The sequence below is a fragment of the Myiozetetes cayanensis genome, unplaced genomic scaffold, assembly GCF_022539395.1.
Source record: "Myiozetetes cayanensis isolate MyiCay16 unplaced genomic scaffold, myiCay2020 scf6-25, whole genome shotgun sequence".
Classification (NCBI taxonomy): domain Eukaryota; kingdom Metazoa; phylum Chordata; class Aves; order Passeriformes; family Tyrannidae; genus Myiozetetes; species Myiozetetes cayanensis.
In genome coordinates this window covers 31529982-31546388 of record NW_026087853.1, presented here as the reverse complement: position 1 = coordinate 31546388, position 16407 = coordinate 31529982, and the positions used below count along the sequence as shown (strand labels likewise).

At 39.8% G+C, this 16407-nt stretch overlaps 1 protein-coding gene across 21 annotated transcripts in view; it reads right to left on the bottom strand.

Moving 5' to 3' along the window:
• Window positions 1-11790, bottom strand: part of GPHN (gephyrin) — a 285353-nt gene extending 273563 nt beyond the window's left edge. For 20 of the 21 annotated variants that reach the window (XM_050334967.1, XM_050334971.1, XM_050334970.1 and 17 more), the window contains exon 1: window positions 11669-11790. In XM_050334967.1, the coding sequence (XP_050190924.1) occupies window positions 11669-11732 (64 nt within the window). In that variant the 5' untranslated portion in view covers window positions 11733-11790. Of the gene's footprint in view, window positions 1-10402; window positions 10543-11668 lie in introns of those variants that run through there. The other variant, XM_050334988.1, reaches the window with a different exon arrangement.
• Window positions 11791-16407: the final 4617 nt, after the last annotated feature.

The following is a 16407-nucleotide window of genomic DNA, read 5'->3' as shown; positions in this document are numbered from 1 at the left end:
CTTCTTCAGTCATTTCTTCATCTATAGCTTTGATAACAATTTGTAATTCTCTGGTTAATTTTGGACAATTGAAATGCTTTTACATACTACTGAACTTTATTTCAGGTTAGCTTAAGTTAAGAGTAATTTCAAGGCTAGTTAAAAAAAGGCATGTCTCACTTTCTCCAGAGTATCCAAACGTTTTATGCCCTCATCCACATCACTTTCACAAAGGAATAGTTCAAGAATCAGTATCTTTCTGCTCACTTTCCAGCCTTAGGAAAGTTTCTTCAGTGTTAGCCACTGGAAGATGTCTCTGGCATGTACAAGAATTCTAAGGTACACACAATCCCATGGAGGCAAAAAAATCGCCAATAGTGCGTGTATATTAGCTCTTGTGCTTGTGGTTCAACAGTGTGGCTTTCAAGCTGACAGTCCCCAGTCAGCACACTTTGATTCACACTGCAGAGAAGAATCAAAGTAAAAATGCTGAATTCATTTTGGACAAAACTAAACGAGATGTACTCCAAGAGTGCACCTAATGCGCTCCAACAATGACTAACGTCCTCCATGGGTTTTGAGCTAGCGTGAGGCACAACACCTTGAACATTGAGAATGTGAAACCCCCAGGACAAAGATCTGCTTCTCTAAGGCAGCACTACTCGCTACCATAGACTTCACTTAAATTGAATGAAATCACAAAATTAACTTAGTGAATTACAGTCAAAAGACTTACGTAGGTACAGCACAAAATAATTTATCTTTTTTAATTGCCTACTTATCATTGCAGAATTGAAAGAGTACCTAATTATCCAAACAAAGAATTTCTGCATCTGCCTGGGCTTTTTTTTCCTGCAATGGCTGCTACTTGGAATGTCAGGATCCAGGGGGTGTCAAGTTTAAATGTATACTTTGCAGGAATTACAATATATATTTTACTGCTGCCTCAAATGGCTCCAGGCTGATGTTTTCACAACATCTTAAACATCGAAAAAGCTCCTGAATGTGCCTTAATAATTCCATACTTTCTAGATGCTAATAAGATCTCGACCATTCATTTTAAAGTAATTTTTCTCCAAATATTTTTTCATACACACAGCTGAATTTACTTTCTGGAGGCTGTAGTACAGGTAAAACATTTTTAGCAGGTGTTTCTCCAGTGCATAAAAAGTATCCTAGGAATAATCTGAATATGAAGACTTGCTAAAATTATTCTGGAGCGTACTAGAAGATTGCGACTATTCTGGTATGAAATACTGAAAATTATTACTACTTCACATCTAAAATCTCCCTTGTGATTTGATGAGTCCTCACAGCAACTTGCACATAACAATAATGACATACAAGACACGCTATCAAGGAATTAAGAGATTTTTCTAATATTAAAGATAATCCACAATGTCCCAGTTTAATGCTATACAGAAATTTGCCTCAGATGCCTTTTCCAGAAAGATGTTCTCTTCATCAAAGGACTCAAAAAAAGTCTACTTGAACCCTTTTCTGACAAAACAATGGTGAAATGACAACTAGTATTTTCACTAATTCTCTTTGATCAACTGCCAAGCCAAAGAGAAAAGTCATGTACTGAAACCATTGTGCATGAACTAGAGTTATACCCTTCGGAATAAAGAAATAGGAACAGGCAGGTGAGCTTCCTTGAAGCTTAACGATCACAGGAAACTCTTCATCAGTTGCTTTTTCCAGGAGTTGCTTTTAACACGAACTTCAGAATTTCCATTTTGATCTTTGATGATTAGGAGGAAAGCCAGAGCCTCTCTCAGTTAAGAAGGTCCAGCACACTGGAGACACCAGTAATAGCTTTAATTCTTACCATGCTGGAATTTAACTGGCAAGATCAGACCTACAGGTTTGACAGCTTACCTAAGAACAGGGCACGTTTCTAAAACATAGATGTCAGAATAGCATTAGATTCTGAAACAGTTTAAATATACCCAACTCAAACCACATCCATGTTACTAACACGACCATTCCCAACTTTTTGAAACTCTGTGCCTTGCCTTCTGTCCAAAGAATTATGTCATACAGCACTATCCTATAGTCACATTACTTGAAAAAGTTCTAAGATTTCTCTCAAAAAATCTCAACACACCTCCTAAGACTCCTGGTTTATTCTACATATTCCACTGGTTTGTTCTTTTCTGTATTTTGTTAAATAAATGCTGGAACAAATGTCTGGATGACCAGAATGGGAATGGCTTAGAATCCCTCACAGTGGGAGGTCAGGAGGGAAAGCAATTTCCCTGCAGATTTTCTGTTTGATTACAGTGATCATTAGAAAAGACTATCATCAAGTATATTTTACAATAACTAGAAGTACTTTGATTTAGATTTAGCCAAATTTAGCTAGTAGCCCAGGAGTTATACCTCACTGATCTACTACATCTATCAAGGCAAAGGAACACCATTAGAGTAACTATCTAAGAAAGAATTCCTTCAGGACAGCATAAAGACAGTAGGAGAAAAACTTGGGAGATTACAAAAACATTCCCCAAAAACTCCATATACTATTTGTCTCATAATATCCCCTTGAATTTTTTCAAAGTGTTAAATCAGAGTGTACCAGCCATAACGAAGTTTTAATGAGCAGGAGTTACATACATAAGAACACCTGTTACAACTTTATCTCAGTATCCCTGGAGTTTTCTGAGTATTATCTACAGAAACACTTTGTCCCTGCACTATCTTTTAAAGATATGTTTCGCAACTTTTTTTCCCCTCAGTATGCTTAATTTACAGCTTATTTCTCCAAGGAAGCTGATTTTGAGAATCCTTGATTTGCTGCAGGCTTATTTAATGCCTCCCCTTGAGTATTCACAACTAAAAAGGGAAATTAGGCTAAAAAAAGAGGAAACGAGAAGTACGTATTCCCTTTAATCTTACGGGGGTTTTTTGCCTTTTTTTTTTTCTGGAAACAAGTATTTTTCTCAACAGATATGTACTTACTTTAGGCATTTTGCTGCTTTCTCCCAGGTTTTTTTCTGAGGTGAAGTTTCTGACAGGGAGTACATAATAATCCTTTGGCTCCTCACCATCTACATTGCTATGCCACCACTCTACAGCATACAAAAGGACCATGTACATAGGAAACTACCTAATACCTGTCTGAATACCTTGAAATCTTCTTCCACAAACATACTGCTACCTCACACTTTCCTAGGACAAGATTTGCAGGTATCTAGGTAAAAGGATACATACCTGCCCAACAATTATGTCTTCTCTTTTGCAATCTGCTTTGTCTTCCTAATCCCATGAGAATTGTCTCAAGAAGGGGTAAGAAACAGCAGAGTAGAAGTGTTCTGGTTTGCAGAATTCCTAATAATGTGCCACATTCAATGTTTCTTCAACAATTATTGAATGAAGACTTTACAGACTTCATCTCAGGTCTTGCTATCAATTCCTTCCTAAGTGGCCTATCCTGGGGAAAAGGGGATTTTTCTTTTTAATGGCAAGCATCATTTGCAGAGTCCTAGAAACCTTTCCCTTCTGATGCAGGTCTGCAGGACACTTTATTGCAATTCATTTTAATTCCTGAAGTATGCATATTATTTTTCATTCATACAACTTCCCATAAGATGATTCTGAACAAACAATTCACTTCCTAGATTTCAGTGTGAATATAAATCCTCTCCACCATATATTTCCAAAAAAAAAAAAAAAAAACCAATAATCCCCTCCCAAAAAAACCCACAAAAAAACCAAAAACAAACAAAAAACCCAAACAAACAAAAAATTAAAAACAAAACAAAAAAACCCACACACACACAAAAAAACCCACCAAAACAAAACAAACCACTAACAAAAAAAACAAAACTAACAATTTCATAACCACACAGTAAGTACTAAAAAGCCCCAGAAGTATTATAGTTCAAAGCCCACGTGTATTCTGCTTCTTCACTTTATTACATAAGAAGTGATGTAATTTAATTAAAAAAAGTATTTCTGAGAAACATGTATTTCTACAGCTGTGATCCTAAATACATAAACAATATGTAATATATTTATTATATTGGTCTACATATACAAATTATATATTGAATACATAATGAAGTGTCATAATACATAAAAAATGATTAAAGATTAGTGCTCTAGGTAACTCACATATGGAGCTAAATTAATGTTGAGTCAATTCTTTCAGGTCTTGGTATATATCAAAAAACACTTTACTGCTCAAAATAGATTTTCTTATACACAGCTATTCCCTAATCACTGAAGTCAGACAGTGGAAGTCTTGTTTATCTCATAGTAGAAGGAACAGACAATGCATTTTATACCTTACAAAATATCATTCACCCACATTGTAACAGTGGGATAGAACCCTGTTTTGCTGGATTTTGCAAATTGTACACAGAATATTATTCTTAAGGGATTATGCTATTTTTTTCCACTTGACAAGTTAGGCATAAAATAGGCCTCAGTAAATTAGTATGAAAACAAAACAAGTAAACAAAACATCACATACAAACCTCTCACTTGCAAAATGAGATTTTCTAAGATAACTGCCTAATTAAGTCTATTTTTCCCAAGCACTTTTTCATGCAATTGCTGTTCCTTTTAAATTTTAACTTATTTTTCTCAATTATTTTTCTTGAGATTTAACCAAAACAACCCCCCAAAACAACAACAACAAAACCAATACCACACACAACCACAAACCTGAAAGGCTGTGCTACTTTTTAACTAATTAAAAACATTCCACAGGAAAAAGGCTGCTACCTGATCATTTCCTTTATGATTATTACCCTCCAATTTTCCAAGGACAGTTTTTTCAGGCATTCTGCTAAACTTTCAAGAAGACTTCTGTCATACACAACACTACTAATACAAAACCATTTCAATTTAAGCAATAAAGAGTTGCATACTACATCTACATATAGGAACAGACTGTAAATTATTTCTTTTACCTAATCCACATTTCAAGACCTCATAAATATTTAACAAGAACTAAAATTTGCTCTCATTTTTATTAATCATGTCCTCCTGTTGCATAACAATCTCATAAATTGCACACAGCAAAATCTATACTTGCTTATCTACCCAAAAAAAATTAAACCCTCTCAGCAGAACTGTTTCAACCATCAGAACAAGAAAAAAGGTTTTCCCACATGCTGAAAATGAACTTTTTCAGCTGTTAAAGTTAAAAATAAAGCAAAGTCAAAATCTTAACTTTTACTTCACAAAGGCACTGCACAGCAAACTTCTTTGCTTTTCAAAGTGTAATAAATTTCAAGACAGACATTTTCAGAAAAGCTGTGGGTGAAATCCTAATATAATATAAAAGTTCCTCTCAACAAAGATACACTAATCTCTTACTTGAAAAAAACCCAACCAAACAGAGAGCTATGACTAAATCAACATTAAAGGTGGAATGCTGTGTCTGCACATCAGACTTTTGTAGGCTAGACTCTCCAAAACATTGCCTGATGATCACATATTCTGTTATTGTTCACCTAACAAGGCCAGCAGACCAACTAAAGGTTATCCCAGACCTAAGCCAGTTCTCAAGAAATTCACAATCACTAACTTTTAAGGTAAATAACACAAAGTTTTCCTGCAGTACCAGAAAAGGAGACAAATATAAACCTAGAAAACTAAATGAAAACATAATGTAATGGGTATGCTCTGTGCTGCTAAATATGAACTATAGACATGGAGCGTGGGTGAAGATGGAAGTCTTTCAACTGTATTTGGATAAGTCAAGTCCAAATCAAGAAACACTGAGTACACAAGACTTCTTACCCCTGTTCTATAAAAACACATAAACCTCCAAATTAATTGTCATTTCTTACATAACTGGGAATTAATTATTTCCCAACTATACAGGGATCTCCTGCTTTAGATGCTTTTAATTTCAGTGTTTCCATTTCTTCCCATTCAAAAGAAACAGTATTGTAGCAAGCAAACTAAACAGTAAGGACAAGAGTTTGCTGTATCAGTGGGATTTCAGACATTTATTTTTGTTCCACACTGCACATTAAAAAACCAGGGGGAAAAGCCAGGACTTTCTTCCTCTTTTAGATTAAAAGGTAAAGCACAGATAAACTATAAAATGGAAACTGGGCAATTTTATGGATCCCATTCATGAGACATTAAAGCTTATTATCATAGCCATATCAAAAATTAGAAAGAAATGCTTTTGTGAAGACCTACAGCTACAAATGGCAAAGAGGGGGAGATCTCCTAGTGTCTATGGACAAACTCAACATTATGACAGCCTTACAGCTGAGAAAGATGAAAATCAATGTGGCTCCAAATCCAGAATGTTTTACTCTTAATGGAAGCACAGCACTTCTCTATGTCCAGAATTTTCTTGCTGAACTAAGATTTTGGAAGGAAACTAAGGCTTCCAGGAAAAGCTGCTGTCTTTAATCTGTTTTGAAGATGAGTGCCCAAGAAGGCATGATTTTGGAGAGAAAGTCAGATCACAAGCAAAAAACTAAGCAACTTCGATTTAGACAATTGGACAGTATGTCCCAGCAAACCTACTGTCAGTCCTCACCCTCCCACACGCACCTCTATAAGGAAGTTTACCACAAATTCCGAAGTCCAAAACATGACTACCACCACCATTGAGAAAAGATCTTGCAACTTGCATGTTATTAATGAAGAGTCTTAGAGGAAACACATGAGAACACACCTCATAAAACAGGAGATGGGCATATAGCTTATTAGTTAGAAAACAGACAGCAATATATTTCTAAAACAGTCTGGCCAACACAGAGTGGTACTCTCAGCACATTGTTCACCATGTTTCTCAAAGATATTGTTTACATAACATTCTTATCAGTGAACTTCAGTTCTGCCCAGGCAACTTCTTTGGATGAGGTTGTCAAGTAGACAACACCCTCACCATCCGAGAAGGGAGTTTGCTTCAAAGTGATACATTCAGACACAATGTCCACACTGTGTCATTTCAGCAAGCTACGCGGTCTCAGACCCGTGTCATCTTTCACACTGCAGCGTTAAGAGAACAAACAAGGTCTGAGGTTCCACATTCAGAAACATTTGCTTTATTGTCTAGGTCTATGGCAAGAGCTACCACTCAAAATACTCTAATCTTTACACAGAGGAAGAAAGGAAGAACAATATACCTTAAGAAGAAACCATTAGTGAAGCGCTGCATTTTGCCAAAATCCCTTACTCTCTTTATAAAATATTTTTACAAACAAAGATGAAAGGCTTTACCACTGTTAAAGTAATATTAAACAGACTAAAACTATCCCGGAAAAAGAAAAAAAAACTTAGTCTGAGAGGTTTTTCCTAAACAAGCAAAAAATAATACAAAATGAGAAGCAAAGACAGAAAATGCTGTCTGTCTCTGGTGATTACTCTTTCTCACAGACCTGCCTCAAAGGCAGACAAACTGAATGAAGCGTTATTAGCCAACCCAACATTTGACAAATTTTTACCAGGAATATCCGGGGGGGTGGGGGTGGGGGGCGAAGGAGGAGGGAAGGTGGCAAGAAAAAGAAAAAAGCAAACATGTAACAAAACCTCAAGTTTTGACCAGCTATGTTAGATGCTTACTGGAAAGAAAACAAGAAGAGAGGTAAATAAGAAGAAAATGGGGATGGAGAGGAAAAAAAGACAAAATAAGAGCAACCAGAGAGAAACAGACTATGGTTTTTTCCATCAGGCTAGTGGAGATGGAACATGATTTGGATCTCTGGATGGTTCTAGTCAAGGGTCTGCTTTAGTCTCTCAAAACAAGAAAGGTCACAGATTATGCAACTTTTACCAATGTCATCACCAGTGAAGGTGGACCTAATATTGATTCAACTCTGGGCACAGAACCTTTTCTCCCCTTTTCTAGCCAACCTCAGCATTACAAAATTCTGTACTTACTAATCCAGGTTCAATAACCTGACACCACTGGTAAATGATTAACAACTGTTCTGTTTGAGATATTCCAAACATGAAAACCTTGTAAGGGGCAATCAGAATAACTCAGATTTGTATTTTACTAAGGAAGCACTGGTGCACAACAGTGCATACACAGCATACAAATAATACAACCTTTACCATAAATGCAGACATCTCTCCTCCTTTTCATTTGTTTATCTAGCCCACATTTCTTGCTACTCTGTGTGTGTTTCTTTTTTAAAAGAAGATAGCAGGAACATGTAAATGACAAAGCTTTGGCCATTGTTAGCCCAGCTCTGCTACTCCATCACAAAAATCTCCCAATCTGACATTTAGCATCACAAGCCTTTTAAAACGTATTTTACTGTAAGGGTAACCTCATGACAACATAACACTGAAGCTCTATTATTCGCTCACATGACTGCACTACATATCAAAGGTAGGAGACAGAAGACCTAGGTTTGGAACCTAAGTGAGCAGTATCTTTAATCTGAACACTTCATTAAACACTGGGGCTGAGTATGACAGTTCCATAGTTGTACTCTTTTCACAAATTGCAAAACTTCTTAAAACAATAACACACAAATATTAGAACTCAATTTTCTACCCACAAACTAGTGAGACTTCCTATTCACATAAGACATAACCCTCTAGTTTATAAGTTTCACAGTTTTGCAACCTGTCATTTTGATATTTCCTACTGTTTCAGTAAAGAAGCTTAACTCTACAACTTTCTGTATAGCAACTCAAAAATAAATATGAATGACATTTGCAAATCCATAGATGTTGTATACACTAAAGCACTTTTCCTGATTTCAGGAAGACAGTTAATTCACGTTGAGAAAAATGTCCTAATTATGGACTCTATTCTTATCTCTGACTCTAATTAAGAGATCTTGACAGTTTGGATACAAGAGAATTTAAAAAGCAATATTTGTAAAAAAGCCCAAGGTGCTACATTCTACATAATTTTGCATTTGAACACAGTAAGTTACTTTGGGTAAACAATAAACAAAATTTCTATTTCTCTAGTCCCTTGTACCATCCTAATTTGTCACAAGTGAAAAAAGTATACGTTTGTTTCTAGATGGAAACTAGCAATACACAGATAAACACAGAGTTCTACCAACCACAAAGAAATATAATAACTTACTCAAAACAAAACTTAATGCAATGAAACTAAGCCACATGGCAAACTTTACACACTCCGTATTAATATGCTCTGGAGCCATGTGCATCAATTTCTACAACAGACAAGACTAACAATGTGCCCAAACAATTTTTTATGTCCTCATTTAAAAATAAACACAGAAACTTACTCCAAATTAATTCAACAGAGTTACTCCTAAGCAAATTTAAATTCCATCTGAATATGACCATAAGGTGCAGTAATGATTATTTCCTAAACTGCATATACCAGGTCCAACAGGAATATAAATCTGTAAGCCTATGCTGGTAAGACCACAAGTATATACTGCTAAGAAAACAAACATATGGCTATGATGTTAATTTGAAAAAGAGTCATGTTATGTTATTTATCTAATTTCTGATCACTAAGCTATTCTAAGCGAAAAAAAAAAGTTTGAATACCTAACCTTTCCATTTCCACACCTATTCCTCCAGACACCAGTCAAAAAGTAATTATTAGTTCATTTCTATGAGAGAAATTCAGAAGAGTGAATTTTTTAATTTGATGCCTTTCCAAAGCTGAAAAAGCAGAAACAGCTAGGGGCTCCAAACTCTCCAAAGTACAAATATTCTCTTTCAGGGGTAAATGAAATGCCAGAGTGAAAAGTAATTAAGGTTAGTCCAATGTATTCTATTAAAGTAACACATTTATATAAAGTTTTATTTCATGTCTAAAAACATACACAAAAAGGGGGCTAGGAAAATTGTTAGAAACCAAAGTGAGCCCTTTCAAAATGGCAAACTAACTCTGCAAAAATGTTCAGTCTGGAATTCAAAACAATTACATTAAGGGTAAAAGAGCTGAAACTGTTCTGTTTGGTTATGCCTTTTGGTTTTCCTTTAAAAACAAAATTAAAAATTAAAATCAGGCCACAAGATCTTCTCAATGGAATTGCAAATTACGGTACAAAGTTGAAAGAGTTGAACAGCGATCAAACAGGATTTACAGTACAAAATAAAAACCAACATATTCTGAAAGATTGTATGAATCTATTGCAAGACTTAATCATTATTTAAATTATTATAACACCATACGTATCTGGTATTGCATTCTGGGAACAATTACATGTGAAAATTATTACATTTCATTGATCAAATGAAAATAATAATCCAAGTTACAGAACATGAAGTTGTACAAAACATGCAAAGAGCATTCTGTCAGCAGGTACCCCCTTCTCACTTTAACTTTTACAGTAGTAGGTAGTGGTATGCACGTTGTAGCCTTCAGGAACAAAGGGAATAACCCCCCCCAATCTGACTTTTTTTGCATCTGGTCCAACCCACCCTGCCCTTATTAAGGATCTCACTGCCTGGTATTTGAAATCAACGCTAAGGATTTCCACTTGTATCATACCGTGGTTTTCTAGCAGTTTACCGTCAAAATCATCCTGCGGCCAAGCGCTTCTCAGGGAAGCGCAGGAGGGAAGGGCTCCATTCCTCCGGCACCCGCCGCCCTCCCGGCGGCGGGATCAGCACCCGGCAAGGGAACAGCGCCGGGGGCTCCACGGGCACGGGCGGTTCCGAACGTGCCGCTCGGGTTAAACACCGCCAGCGGTAACACCTCCCGGGTTAAATCCAGGCCTCCTCTCCCATGAACGTATCCCCTATTCACTCCAAACATCCTCCGACTCCTAAGCGAGCTGCTTTCCATGAACAGTCACGTCTTCCCCGACTCCCGGTGACACCTTTTGAGCTTGACGCCCAAAAATCTCGCTAAAATCTCTCGCCCCTTCCTTGCACAGGAACGCTATTTACGCCCCGATACCCCGGAACCCCCGGGGCTCCGCTGCCAAGCGCAAGGCGCGCCCCTCGGAGCGCTGAGCGCCGCGGGGCACCGAGATACCCGCAAAGGTCCCCCAGAGAGCCCCCGGCCTGCAACACACCTACCGGCTCCGGGAGCCCCTCTGTGCAGCCACCGCGGGTCATGTGCCAGGCGGTTTTTAAAGCATCATCCCTGCGCTACGAGCAGCAGCATCATAAATGCTCTCCTCTCCCTCCCAACAGGGAGCACACAGGCATCCCCCCCGCCCAAAGGAAAGGCCAGAGAGGGGGAGGGAAAGGAGCCATCCCAGAGGGGCTGTCGTGCGGAGCGTGCCGCGCTCGGGTATTCCCGCGGCCGGGAGCTCAGGCCGCCTCCCGCCCGGAGAAGGCAGGCCCGGCACCCGCCGGCCCGCAGCCGGCGCCGGCCAAGGGCTCCCTTCTCCAGCGCTTTCGCACTCACTGCTACGCCGCGTTCGGAGGCAGCACTGCCCGTCCCGGCCCCTCCGGCGCTCGCCCACCAGCGCGCCCCGGCCCCTCGGCGCGGTTACCCCGGGGCAGTCCCGGGGCTGCGGCGCCCGCCCGCCTGCGGCAGCGCTGCCCAACGCCGCCCGGCACCGCGCTCACGCTGCCGCCGGCGGCCGGAGCGCCGCCCCCCACGCCCCGACCCCGGCCCCGGGCCTCGGGCACCGCGCACGGCGGAGCGGCGCTCCCTGCGCGGCGGCGGCGGCGGCGCCGCCACGGGAGAGAGAGGCGGCCGGCGGGGCACCCGGCGGGGCACCTCGCAGGGCGGCCCGCGGCGCGCACCGACCCGCGGCCGCCCCTCGTGTGCCCCCGGCGCGGCGGCCGGCGCGGGCCGTACCTGTGAGGACGCCGACGCGGATCTGGTGGTCGTGGTTGGTGAGGATGATGCCCTCGGTCGCCATGTTCGCGGCAGCTCCGCACTGCCGGGGGGAGCGGCGCGCGCGCAGAGGGGGCGGGGCCGGGGCGGGGCCAGGGGCGGGGCCAGCGCGTACAACGGCGCGGGCGAGGGGAGCGCGAGATCCGCGCGCGGCGCAGGCAGCACCAATCCAGTGCCGAGAGCGCGGTCCCGCAGAGCAGCAGTGCGGGAACGCGGGGCTGGCAATTGCATTCCTCGGAGAGCAGCAGGGATGGCCATCGCCCCCGCTTTTGGATAGCGTGAAATCGTGGAATCAGTTAGGCCGGGAAACACCTCTGAGGTCATCGAGGTCAACCTACGACCGAAGACCACTCTATCAACTACACCATGGCACTGAGTGCCACATCCAGGCATTTCTTCAACACCTCCAGGGGTGGTGACTCCACCACCTCCCTGGGCAGCCCTTTTTGTGAAGAAGTTCCTCCTGATGTCCCATCTAAACCTCCCCTGATGCAGCCTGAAGCCATTTCTTCTTGTTCTGCTGCTTGTTACCTGGGAGAAGAGACCACCCTCCACCTGGCCACAGCCTCCTTTCAGGGAGTTGTAGAGAGTGAGAAGGTCTCCCAAGAGCCTTCTTTTCTCGGGGTGAGAAATACAGAGATACGAAGTTTTCCCGCCAACTTTTGAGTCCCCTTGGGCTCAGCAAGGTGTTTTTGAAACCTCTCAGGCCTCTTCCCTTCCCTCACCTTTGAGACCTTCCCCTCTCCTCTGACACTGAAGCTAAAGCAACAGTTGTTTAGGTAAAGCAACTTATTGTCATAGCAAGTATCTTTTTTCGTCTTACTGTATGACAGTGGAAACTCTCAAGAAGCAAATATTTAAACTCATTTTGGATGTGTAGGCAAATGTCTTGCATATTTAACAGCAACATCATCAACTGCAAATGACAACCCACTGTCAAAATTCAAGCCCTTTTACTTCAGCAGCTATATATATTTTTGGATATTCCAGCTGAGTTTTCAATGCTACCTTGCTAATAGCAGACTCCATGTTAGTCTCCTTTTGACTGCGTACTAGCAAGCAATTATTGAAAGAATTTGTGATTTGCGTAGGCATAAATGAACCACTTCAGGAGTTTTCTCTAGCATATAGATGGACAACTACCACAAAGGAAAAACAGAGGGCTGAAGAAATATCCTGTGTCTCAGGGAAAGTCGCACTAGTAGCACTTTGATGGGGTGGTGCACCAGCACACGATATCAGTATTTCTATATTGGCACAGCAGCTACAGTGTGTGCAGCCATAGAGACTGCGAATTCAGGCTCCAGGGATCTCTGGTTATGCAATGGTATAATACAACATATGTGGGTGGGTGTAAGCCTGAACCCAAAACAGCATGGCTACTGAAGATATACTGCATCGCTGGTGCTCGTACTGCTGTTTCCTCACGGGTTCAGTCACTATGTGTTGAATATTCTGCCTTAGACAAGGCAAAAAGATTTCTTTTTTTTTTTTTTTTTTTTTGCAAACGTATCTGAAATTACCTAAATTACAAGCAAATAGCTTGACATTTTGTAGCTTCCTGCAGAGGATTCTCACACCCTACACTAAAAACAGTATTGTTTATTCAGAACATCTCACAGTCTCCCCATGTTGATTTGTTGCTCTTGTGGATGGTAAGAAGGAGGGGCAGAATTCACATTTCACTGACAACATTAGGTTTATTACTTTATGGCTTATAAATGCCTACTAGTGGGATTTGTATGAGATTTTTTTGATAGAAATGTAGTTGATGATTGTATTAATGTAACAAAATAGGTTTACAAATTTTTTGAAGACTGAATAAAGAAGAAACTGGAATTGATAATGGGGGTTTGTTACTGTGATGTGAAAAGATTGTTAATGTAATGGATCCATAATAGCTCAAGAGAATGGGATGATGTCCTGCAGTCAGGTTTGTGACCGAGTAAGGAAACAAGTGTGTGTGATGCAGATGTTTGCATCTGTTACTGGAGGGAGACATTCTAGGAAATATGCTGGCAATCCACACCAGAGATCCTGTTTACTATCCAAAGAAAAACAAGTTTTCATCATCAAAGTAAATATACAGCTGATAGTCACATTTTGTCCTGGTCACGTCAGTGTTAAAGTATAACTCAACTTAGAAACATTTCAGCAATCTTTTAACTTTATTTTGCCTACCAGCTGTTAATTATCAATACCTCTCCATTAACTTCACCACCACCCTTTCATTAAGCTGGCTCTACTAGACATGTTTATTCCATGTAGTCTTAGTTTACTGGCCAACATAGAGGGCTTTCTTATTTTATGAGCACTACAGAATGACATATTTGAATTACTCATTTTGCCGTAACAGTTTTGGTGTACAGGAAACACTTCATTAGTTACCTGTAAAAATCTTAATTAAAAAAAAATATAGACTTCTGTATGATTACAAGAAGATACCAGTTTGTTCTCTTAATTAGAGTGTGGGCAAGGATGATTTAAAAACTCTTTGGCAGTTCATATTTAGAATAGATGTTCAATATAATTTCCAATATAATTTGTTGTCACATAGGTTTGATTTTTTTTTTCCCAGTGGCTCCTTAAATGTAATTCATTAACTCTCTTCTTTTTTATTTTCAACGGGTTGGCTATCTGGATCAGCAGTGGAACATGGTTCTTCAGCTGTGTGCAATTGGTACAGATGTAGTCTACTGAAGTCATGAAGTAGCTGGCTTAATGAATCATTAATCAAATTCAAACCATTTTATTTCTGTGCCATTTTATTTCTGCTGCAAATCTAAGTAAGATCAAGAGACTAGCTAGCTCAGTGGTTAAGTAATAGGAAACGGAGCATTAGGAAACCCCCAGCTTATTCATGTAAGTCTATAAAGGATCAGAAAACTCAAAGTTTTGAGACATTAAAATACAAACGTTTTTCCAATGCAGCCATTTTTTTAAAGTTGTCTACTATAGGTTAATAGCTTCTGATACATTTAAATAGTCCATATTGCTCTATAAATTTTGAAAAAAAATAGTATAAACATTTTATGTGTAGTCACTGATATAGCACAATATTCATCACTCTGTAAGAAGGTACAAGAGGTGATTTCTCCAAACAGTCCCTTCCCTTGATAAAGTTTATAGTAAAACCATATCTTCTCATTATTTCATGAGCACAAAGTAGGTCTACCCAACTTGTCTTTTCTTTATCTGAGATTTCAGATGGTGCTGTTTTGCTTCTCAGTTGAATAAATGTTTCTGTTTCCATGAGTATTTGGAAAAGAATGTTCTGTGGATCTGTGTCCGGGGCACATCAGACCAGTGTGGTTTTTAGCATTGTGCAAACATACAAATTGCTGTCCAGACTTTCCCTGACAGAATTCAAGAAGTGCCAGGCAGGGAGGTTCCAAATTGAAGTACACCCTCAGCTTGGTAACAAGAGCTGGAATCCATCACTAAGGAGCAGTGGAGATCCTGTGAAAAGGATTATCTTTCAATTCACCATCATTACTATTTTGTCCATCATTCATTGAGCTGGTCCTACAACAAGTCTTCTTTCTCGGTCTCACCTTAAAGAAGATACACCAGATATTTTGCTGTAGTTATTATAATCTGTTCTAGGCTTTTCTTGAAGAACAGTACTCTAAAAAAGGGTTTCCTTTCTTTCAGAATAATTTGGAAATGGGGCCAGCCAAAGGCAATCTTGATGCTCGCAGGTGCCAGTTCTTCTTCTGGGTACAACCCGTCTGAGATCAGAACCAAGGTCTTTGAGATAGGTTTGGAATATGTGTGACATCTGACTACAAATGCAGTGCTGTTGATTCACTACTAGTATGGGTGCCTGACAAAAATAAATGAATCTTAGCGTGACTCCACATGAGTGGTGTTGACACATTCAATTGTCTGTGCTTCGTTTGCTGCAAAACAGTAGCTATTTTAGAAAAGCAGTTGATGAGTTTAGCATACACAAAGAGTAGACAGATTTAAAAGACATCTTACTGGAACATTCTATTTTTGAGATTTCACTTTGACAAAACTGCCTCATTAAGGACTTGTATATGAAAAGCAGGAAAATGCTTTTGTATCTCATGTAAACTAAATTCAGAATTCTGATGAGCTGAATCAGTTCTTTCCATACATTATTTTCCTTTATCTGTATTTCCCCTTGTTTCCTTTTAAGAGATGATATAAAACTTTAAGGAAGCTTTATCTTGTTTAATAAGGAAGACAACTCCAAACTGTATGAAATAAGGCAGAAAGAGAAAAGAGAAGATAAGTATTTTGAACCCAAATTAAATTATAATATTTTGGAATGAACTAGCCACAAATGGTCATCACGTACTGTGGCCAAAAGTGAAAAAATGTCAGCTTGCTTCTGCAGGAAAGCATGCCATGTTGTTTGCTTTGACTTACTAGAAGCATTAAAACTACTAAAATAGATGCACTGAGGAAGAGAAGGATAACTATATGGTGAAGGGCAGCTGCAGCCTCCTGCCAGCTGGACTGAAGGCAAATTTGCCAACATTCATTGTCCAATATTGTGTTTCTGGTCTGAACTATGTGACAGTGAGTTTCAAAGCGTTTGTCCACCTTCAGACATATGTAACTATATCAACAAATAAAATTCAGGCAAAAAGCAAGTAGCCGTGGCTTCTCCAATGTTGTCAACCCTGACTTAGGACATTAATGTCATATTTATGGTATGGAGTGGTTGG